This window comes from Loa loa (genome assembly GCF_000183805.2).
Source record: "Loa loa unplaced genomic scaffold supercont3.134, whole genome shotgun sequence".
Classification (NCBI taxonomy): Eukaryota; Metazoa; Nematoda; class Chromadorea; order Rhabditida; family Onchocercidae; genus Loa; species Loa loa.
In genome coordinates, this window is record NW_018108314.1 from 33,906 (window position 1) to 43,196 (window position 9,291).

General features: G+C 31.7%; 2 protein-coding genes across 2 annotated transcripts in view; both read left to right on the forward strand.

Annotated features, from left to right (window-relative positions):
* LOAG_10007 (hypothetical protein) overlaps positions 1 to 6,323 on the forward strand; it is a gene marked incomplete at its 3' end in the record, with an annotated part of 7,010 nt that extends 687 nt beyond the window's left edge. The window contains exons 2-15 of the mRNA XM_020448066.1: positions 297 to 449; positions 721 to 836; positions 1,003 to 1,100; positions 1,321 to 1,476; positions 1,638 to 1,712; positions 2,331 to 2,515; positions 2,913 to 3,016; positions 3,212 to 3,292; positions 3,392 to 3,508; positions 4,069 to 4,211; positions 4,838 to 4,979; positions 5,076 to 5,256; positions 5,711 to 5,932; positions 6,147 to 6,323. Coding sequence (XP_020301756.1) covers positions 297 to 449; positions 721 to 836; positions 1,003 to 1,100; positions 1,321 to 1,476; positions 1,638 to 1,712; positions 2,331 to 2,515; positions 2,913 to 3,016; positions 3,212 to 3,292; positions 3,392 to 3,508; positions 4,069 to 4,211; positions 4,838 to 4,979; positions 5,076 to 5,256; positions 5,711 to 5,932; positions 6,147 to 6,323 — 1,950 coding nt within the window. The remainder of the gene's footprint in view (positions 1 to 296; positions 450 to 720; positions 837 to 1,002; positions 1,101 to 1,320; positions 1,477 to 1,637; positions 1,713 to 2,330; positions 2,516 to 2,912; positions 3,017 to 3,211; positions 3,293 to 3,391; positions 3,509 to 4,068; positions 4,212 to 4,837; positions 4,980 to 5,075; positions 5,257 to 5,710; positions 5,933 to 6,146) is intronic.
* Positions 6,324 to 6,975: 652 nt separating this feature from the next.
* Positions 6,976 to 8,947, forward strand: LOAG_10008 (hypothetical protein; the record flags this gene model as incomplete). The annotated part of the gene is made up of 5 exons (XM_003145535.2): positions 6,976 to 7,067; positions 7,248 to 7,418; positions 7,775 to 7,856; positions 8,266 to 8,376; positions 8,701 to 8,947. The coding sequence occupies 5 exons, from the start codon at positions 6,976 to 6,978 to the stop codon at positions 8,911 to 8,913; spliced, it is 669 nt and encodes a 222-aa protein (XP_003145583.1). The 3' UTR covers positions 8,914 to 8,947.
* Positions 8,948 to 9,291: the final 344 nt, after the last annotated feature.

Here is a 9,291-nt window from a genome sequence, read left to right on the forward strand (position 1 = left end):
GTTCAATTATTATATAGCTGAAATTAGTCTAGTATCGTCTTTTAACTGAGATTTTAATACGAAAGACTCAAGACGATAATAATGAAAACAATCCCAATACTTGAACTTTGATCAAAGTCAAGTCGCAGTTGCTCTAACTGGGATCAAAAACATGTTGAGCGAATTGGGTGAATAAACAGTCAATTTATATATATATATATATATATATATATATATATATGTATATATTTCAATTGGAATTAACACTCCTTATTAGTTATGATTAACCTTGCCAATGAAAAGCTGTTGTATTGCAGATGATCAAGAAAAGATGCAAGAAACAAACCCCCGTTAAGAAAAATTCCTTCGCTGAAAAAAGTCAACAAATTGATAAACTCGCTGGTCGTTTCTGTCTTGATCTTGACTCTTTAGTTGAAGAGAAAGCAAATATCATGGAACTTACTGTGCAGGCAATATGTTTATTTTGAGTTTTCATGACAAATCTGGGAATTCTTAATACTTCTTACTTTTCCACGTCCTTTTAGCGACTAATATTATTACAGAAGCAATTCTGTGTCAGGAATCTCTAAATCACGAGATACTATGTAAGTATTGTGTCCATTTGACACATCGTATTATGTCATTTCGAGATAACCTTAGAATTCTGATTTCAGTTCATTTCTTGTATTGAACGGCTACTTCATTGTTGATCCGTCGTGTTAACGTTAAATTTTGTTCCAGGAGCGAAATGTAGACTTTTTGGATAATATTGATCAGTTAGACGATTGTTCAAATCCAATAAAAGGTGGAGAGTATGCGAAAGAAGAAGGATTTCCTGATGTCTTAGACTTGTCCAGGTAGGATACCTTCTTAAATACGTCTTCCATCGAAATTCAAACCAGTACTAATATATGTTAGTTTTTTTTTTTTCTTTTTTCTAATTGGTATGAATATCTCCTCTGAATACAAGATATGCTTTGAAGTTCAGAAAGATTTGAATCTGTGTCATTTATTATCTTTCAGGTATTATAATGGCCTTGGTAATTCTGTAAAAAATTTGTCAGCAAATGGAAAAAGCTTTTTTGCAATAGAGTTCGATAGGATCCATGGTAGAATCGATGGTAAAATATTTTCACACTTTTTTATATTTATATTATCATTTTTTTCTATCCATACTTTTTGTTCTGATATTCGGTATCGTCTTTATGCCACTTTCTGTTCACTTTTGAAATATTTAAAAGATAGGATAAAAACTCAATTGTTCATTAACTGATGTAATATAAACAGCTGAATTTTTTTTGTGTTCAAGTTATAAATTAAGATTTTTGGTTCTTATTGTAGATTGCGATAGAGCTGAAGCTTCAACTTCAGTTACTACAAAATCGATTGACGATATCAACGATATAAGAGAAATTGAGCTCGAGAACTTGCGAAGGATAGAGAAAATGAGCAAACAAGAGATTGAGAAGGCGAAACAAGAAATTGTGGAACGTTTTGGTGAATTTTTTGCGAATTTTCGCGAAATGTACGTTGCGAGTTTTCGTGAATTGTGCGTTCAGGGAAAGGAAACTGATGAAATTAAAAAATTTGTTGATAGATAAAGAAAAATGAACTAATGTTAATAAATGGTAGTAAAATATGCATATTTTCGGTTTTAGATCCAAAATTGCTGGATTTCTTACGAAACAGAGCAAAAAAAGAACAGCAGCGAAAAGCGAAAGAAATTGAACCAAGTATAATTTTATGCCTGATTTGTAATTTCATACCTAGTAATCTTAAATAATAATGTCACTTTTTGATGTAAAAAGTGCTCTTCACTCGACGCTTTCTCTTACAATCTGAACAGAGTTCTAGAATATGTTAAGAAATTCAAGTTCGGGAATCAAAAGAAGTAGGCTAGTGTGGCTGATAACAGTTTCAGTGCTAACGAAGGATTATGCCGAACATTTGTTTTTCGCGACAGTACATTCATAGCAAACAGTCTGTTACAGTCTCCATCACATAGCAAGAATTGGACGAATCATAGCCTATCTAGAAAAGAATCGATTTTTAGTTGTTTTATAAACTACATAACACTACATTACACTTAGTTTTCAACATTTTTAAGTGTTCAAATACCGTTGTGTTGTTGAGCATAATATAATTTCATAAGAGTTTTATATAATACATAAAGAAGAACTTCACTTGATCCAGGACATAATATGTTATAAATACTTACAATTGATTATATTTTGTTTAGACCTTTTTTCCATGCTCGAATAGATGATATAGTGCTAATCATCTCGCTACCGAAGCAATTTCTATTGATTAATGTTTGAAATATTTGATTCACGTTGTTGGTTTATTTTCAGTACCTCAGCAGACAAGGAAATCATCTGACACAACAGTTAGTGTAACATCAGATGTCTGTCTTAGTACGAATCAGGAAGTCACCAATAAGATCAAAGAGCTAGAAATATTTGATTTGGAACAAAGCCCAACATTTCACAAGGATTCAGTGAGTAAATTGGATGACCCATACGTACGATTAGCAGCGGTAAGTTTGTCTGATTTTCTGTTTTATGCTTTTATAAAGATTTTATTCCGCTATGTGATTCGTCATTTGTTGGCGCTAATATCGAAATAATCAATAATCAGGTTATAACAAAGTTATAACAGTTTTTTCTGGAAAAGAAAAAATTCATAATCTCAGATACTGATTTTTCCGAACAGTGGAAGTGTGATATTTTGGAAATACTTGTAAAATCTCTTTGCAGATTCTATGAGATTGGTCGCATAGATTGTTTCCACCTAGAAATCAAATGAGCATTTTTTTTGTGGGTCCACTCTGCTACACTAAAATAACCAATTAATTGGAAATTAACAAGTTGCGAAACTTGGTAGTAATTTGTGCAGTAAAGGAATTATTAGAATTTATAATATCATTTTTGCAGGATGCAGCCCAAATAGATATGGCAACGAAATGCCTGCGTACAATATTGCCACGACAGCAACAAAATATAATCAAGCTGTTTGATAATTTACGAATGCCACCAAAGTATTTACAGTTTTCAAGCCCTCTGAGGATCTTCTTGAATAGTGATTTGATAGGAATTAGCTATAGTATATCCAGAAATGAATTAAAAATATGATGTAACTCATTCTATTGTAATTTTGAAGGCTTTCTAACCTATTTTAAGCTTTATTCTTTATTTTATTGCCTCGGAATTTGTTACGTAAAGAAACACTGCAGAGATTATGCTGGTGATGATGATTTGTTGGAGAAAGCTCGGGCTAACTTGAATGCAATCAAAGGTCTATACTTGGAACAGAGGTAATTCCAATGCATAAAATAATTGAGTTCATTTCATAAACGTCAGCATTTCACTTTTTAGAGTTTTCTTTTTGAGTTCAATATATTCCATAATTTGAGGAAAGATGAGCATGGCAATTTATCAGTTCACTTCGCTAATGGTATAGATCCGTTTGGAAAAGCAGCGTGGATGTTGTCCCCTATTCGTAAAGTTCTGGATGTTATGCAAAAGGACGGGTACTAGTTTTCTATAATTTGTCTGTCAATGCGATTTTTCATGTTATACTCGATTTCGAAACAAAAATTTAAAGCATTCATGTTATAAAGCATCCTTCCTGTTATATTTTATTTTGAACAAAAATTCGAACTTTATTCTGGCTTGTCATTCGAAATTGACATACGTAAATGTCGAAATTGATGCCTTTACGAAGTACTGACATCCATCAAAACTCGTTAATATATAAGATGAAGGAGGCTCATTCTTATTTTTGTTGTTTATAGTTGATCATTCCATCTCAACGATTTCATCACTTCGTAAAACAGACACACAGCACAAGGTGCTTCAGAAATCACAATCATGAATATAATTATAACAGCAATGTAATTTAAAATGATACATAAAAGCTGAAAAATCAACTTGTTTTTACTATAATTTACCATTTTTTCATTATTTTTCATAATATTTCGTTATGATAAGTAACAAAAAGCTGGATTTTATCAAGTATGTTAGATTTTTTTTTTGTCACGTATCATAACGAAAAATACCATTTGATCAAGAATAGTTGAGACTTTTCCAGGAAATCAACTGCGCAAGATCTTGTGGTAGTGCGACTGTCACTGTTTTGGACTTTATTAGTTATGGTGGAAAGACCTACTCTGTATTATGCTTTTGTCACGCCTGGTGAAGTTTTTGTTCGTTTAGCGGAAATTTTTGTAATGGGTAAGTATTATGGTATTGTGGTGATTACAATGCTTATTATAAGCAGTTGTTTGTACTGCTAGTTGGTTTTTTGTTGTGCTTCCTTTACTTAGTATTTTTGCTGCATATTTTACATTTTCATTTATATGGGTAGTTTGGTCGCTGAAATCTATTCAGTTTAATAGTGATAATTGTGCGAGAAGATCAATAAACATTACCAGTCCTAAACTTAAAGATTAATATTGAAATAGTAGTTAAAGAGAATTCTCTTACTTACTGGTTTTGATTTCCTTCTCTTCGGGACACTGCAAAAGATTCCAAAACTGTGTTATTAGGGCACGCGATATTGGTATTACTAATCTTTCCCTCCGTTCGTCCTTGCTTCTGTTTCTTTTTCTCTTTCAATCTAATTCGCATTTGTTTTTTTTGAAAAACACTTCGCTATCTTAGGTCTATGAAACTGTCCGTCCTTTGTATTTTGCGTTATCCCCAGAAAAATTAGTTCATCATATGACGATTATTTATGACGTAAAAATAAACAGTGGTATTAATTAACAGTTATTGCTATCCTGGACTTGCGTTGCCATTCAGTAATTTTGATATTTGAAATTGAATTAGTTGTTGCTATCTTCTGTTTCATTTCTTAGGTCCTGAAATTTTCAAAGATGAATGTGTTTCACGGTGTCTGAGTCGATTTTTGCATAATTATTTGGAACCGAAAGCTCGTAAAGGACTTTTGTGCTTGGTATTAAAAGAGCCTATTGCTGGATTGGATGCATTTGGACCATTGTAAGTTGTTTCTGATTTATTCCGAAGCGGATTTTAAATACCAGTTGATTGTTTCAGTGTATAAGCTGTGTAATTTTCCGAAACATTTTTTTGCAGCTACGAAGATCTTCTTCATCATTTTGAAGAGTTTTCTGTGGGCGATGAAAATTTCACATTATTTATCTTACTTGGCGCTTATGCCAATGAGCGGCCTTTAGATAGTTTATTGATGAAGTGCGCTGTTTGGGCACCGGATAGAAATGTTGTTCGACAGATGATCTTAAAAAAAGATTCTGGTGTTAGTTTATTGTTATTTGAATTGTGGCTCTTCGAATTGTTTGGATTCTCTGATTTATTCTTTTGATTTTTATGACCATCTTTCGTTTGACTGGCAATTTGAATTGATGATTTAAATTTTAAAAATCCATATCAAATCTTAGATGAGTTGACTCTGTGCTAATGAATAATCTAATCATTGTTTAGTTGCAAACATGTATTCATTGTCTCGCTTTTTTAGGGTTACAATTTATTAAGAGATTTGTTGAAGTATGCTGATTACATTTGTTTAATATTACCAAGATTCTTAATTTTATTTATTTGCTGTCAGGGTTACTTATCTAGTCAAGCGCAGCTACGGGTTGGCCATCTTTTGATAACATTGCATTAGTTGCTTATCTCCTTATGTTCCGCACTCTCTCTTAAATAGTATATCCAATTCGTTCTTACCAAAATGGCAGCATATCCTATTTCAGGACTTTTTACTGAATTTGGTGACTGCTCGTCAAAAGGATGAGGGTGAAGTTACTGAGAGGAAATATTTTTCTCAGTTAGAAAAGTTGCTTCTTATTTATGCTGCAGCAATTCGGGACAGTATTATTATGAGCAGTCGTAACCAACTTGTATACGAGATCGCATCGTCTGAGTTGGGATACTTCATTAAGCGGCATGCGACAAGAAACGTCCATGAGAAGATTGCAAGTTTCTTTTTTTTCATCAATGTTTATCTTTCATTGATTTTATGTTAAGGCGTCACTGTTAAGCAAAATCTGACGATAATATAATTTTTTTATGAATGATTAATTTGCCAGTATCCGATATTACCGTTAACACTACAATAATAGTGCAGATTTAGAAAGTAATTTGTCTGAATGTTTTTTTCGAATACAAAATGAATGTCTCACATTTCAGGACATGGAAGTAATGAAGCAGTACAATACTTTGGCTGTTACACTTCAGCAGTCTTTAGCCGGTTGTTCAGATTTTCCAGTTGAAATGAATCATATCCTTTACTTATTTGTAATTCTGTCTCAGTACTTTTACTCATTTTATTCGTCTTGTGGTTCTCAACATTTGCGGAAGATTTGAAATAGAAAAATATTGTTAAGTTGAAGAATTAGAATTTTAATTCTCTGAAAAACAAATGAAAGAAAAAATTTCCTCTTAGTTTTTTTCTTGTTGGAGTAAAATGCGCAATTGATTATTAACATATCCCTGGAAGTAAGTTGATGTTCGTCAGAATGTATTTTAGTTGCATACAGCAAGGTTATATATAATCCAATTCAGGTGCTGTTAAAATTTTGCCATGATATAACTGTTCATGTTTACCTAAACCGTGATTCTAAAAATTAATAAAAAAATTTCATCCTTACTTTTGTCTAATATTTCTGAGCCTCTAATTTGTCTCATCCTTCTCAGTAAATGATAGATAAATGGGATTGTTCTATATGCAGATAATCCTTGGTTATTTTTGAAATTGTCAAATCGCCTTTGTCCTTTTTCAAGTGGCGCCTCTTGACTGATGTCTCCCAAATATCATGTCCCCCAAATAATCGTTTCTACTCCTTTCTCCCTTATTATTCCGAAGAAATGATGGTGTACTAACAGATCAAGTGCAAATTTACTCAGTACTTGAGAAATATGCAAATCTCGAGATCTTCTATTTCATTCATAATAAATGAATTATCAGGGAATTATAACATTGCTATAATTTGTGTTTCTGTTGATGGGCGGTGAAAAGATGGTGAAAAGTGTTATGAGTTCACCCACTCGTGCTATTTCTAGCGGAAATGTCTCAACTGATTCTACCTCCAGAAGTTCGACAACTATCAAGTAAACATCATTACCATCCAATTCAATTAATTCCATAGTGGAGAAAGAAAGTGCTTTTGAGTACTTGATAAAGCCTAGGACCCTTAAACAAATAACTGCTGACAGAAAAAAGTAAATGAGGGCTAGTTAGCAATTAATTAATTAATTGGATGAAATTGGTACCAAGCAAATATTTTCCAGGTTACGATTGCTGGTTAGCTTACTTGTATTGATAACAATGGGTTTGATATGCCAATTATGCCAGATAATGTGCTCGGATAGTGGTACTTCTAAAATTGCTAGTCTCCTGATTTTATTCATTGCATTTTTTGGACATGTCTGGATGAGTATACATTCGTGTGCATTAACCAGGTTCATACGTTATGATTGTTTCATGTTTTATTGCTATTGAATCTTTGGTTAAATTGATAATTAAAAAAATGATTAATTAGAAATTTAATTAAAAATCTGAATTTTTTTTTTTTTAAACAACATTCAACCATCTTATAATATATACTTTTACTTATACTTAAGCTTGTCAAATTTTCGCAGCTGCAATCAGCAGTGTAATGACTTATTACACTAATGACAATAGAGAATATGGAAGAATTAAATTCTTTCCATTTTATTTATTTTTTATCTTTAAAGATTTGATAAAAAAACATAAATAGAAGATAGAAGGGTCAAAGATAGGTTAAAAGGTCAAAGATAGAAGGATTAAATTTCAGAGCTCGAAAAGCTTTTTTCGATGAATCAAATGTATTGGAAACATATCAACCACGGGCAAGAACAATGGGACATTTATTTTGTGTACGTTGAAATCATTTTACATTATAAATGATAAACACAATGTGCTTATTAATTATTTAAAAAAAAAAAAGTACATGTAGAAAACTACAGAAAAAGAATATAGAGAAAACTATAGAAATATAGAAAAACTATAGAAAAAGAATATATAGAAAACTATAGAAAATTTTCCGCCGGGAGAATTTGTAAACATAGCTTCTCAGTCGTTAGTGGTATTTGACAATATTTATTAGCATATTCATAATAATGGAATAATAACCATTCTAATATTTGTATCCCTTCATGGTATATATTTTTTTTTCTTTTAATTCAGAAGAAACTCCAAGAAACTAACATTAAATGACCAAATTAATTACATTGAACTGATTAGCTAGTTATATTTCATTACTTTCAATTGCTATATTTTATGCAGCCTGAACCACCAACACCAGCGCCAACTGTGAAATTTTCGGAAAATATTGATGAAAACAAAGAGAAGCGATCCAATGAAGAAAATGCCGCATTTAATGCTATGCGAGATTCGGTTTGTTTTGCTTTGTAAAAATCTTAAAATATTGGACAAAAATTTGAATAATATTATAGAACATACCAGGCTCTTTTTTCCTTTTTAGAAATTTTTGAATTCTAGGATTTTTCACTTTTCCATCTTTCTAAAGATGTAAAATTTTTTTCGTCTTTGCGGTTTTTTTTTTTCGTTTTGGAAACTTTTAAACTCAATAGATCTTCCACTTTTCAATCTTTCTGGAATATGGCAGGCTCTTTTTTTGTCCTTTAGAAACATTTGAACTTCGGAAACTTTTCTGTACAGTATCCGAAGGTAATGCAAAGAAGTACACTCATTTTGCAGCATTATGCAAATATGTTTGAATATGCTATGAAAATGCAAAAAGAAATGCAAGCAATGGAAAAAGCCAGTAATCAACCTGAATCAACTAGCTCATCAATAACCGAAACATCTGTAACACAAACCTCACAGTCCCAGTCAACTCCTGGCCAACAACAGTCAGCAAGCGATTCATTATCACGAATGGAAAATCCATCTGATAAATCATCACTGTAAAGAAATGTTTATTTAAACTAATCACTGGGATCACTCACTGTTTTTAATTTAAAATTAAACCAATTAAAATTTTCAAATGAAAAATTTAAAAAGCGTTTGTTGTGCAGTAAAATGTTCGACAAAAATAATGGACAATGAGAAAAAAAAAGAATTTATTGTTAACTTTGGTTCAGAAACAGCTAAGCTAACAATCATTGGAAATTCTTTTTCTTTTTTTGCAGTAATATCACAGCTGATGAATTAGTTGAGATTATCACAGTGTCTGTACATTTGTCGTCACACCTTACCCGCTGAATGATTTTAGGGAACATTATAGTCAGCTTTCCATTAAGTTTCTAGATTGATCCTTCAGGAAGAATGATACCATATACTGCTTCA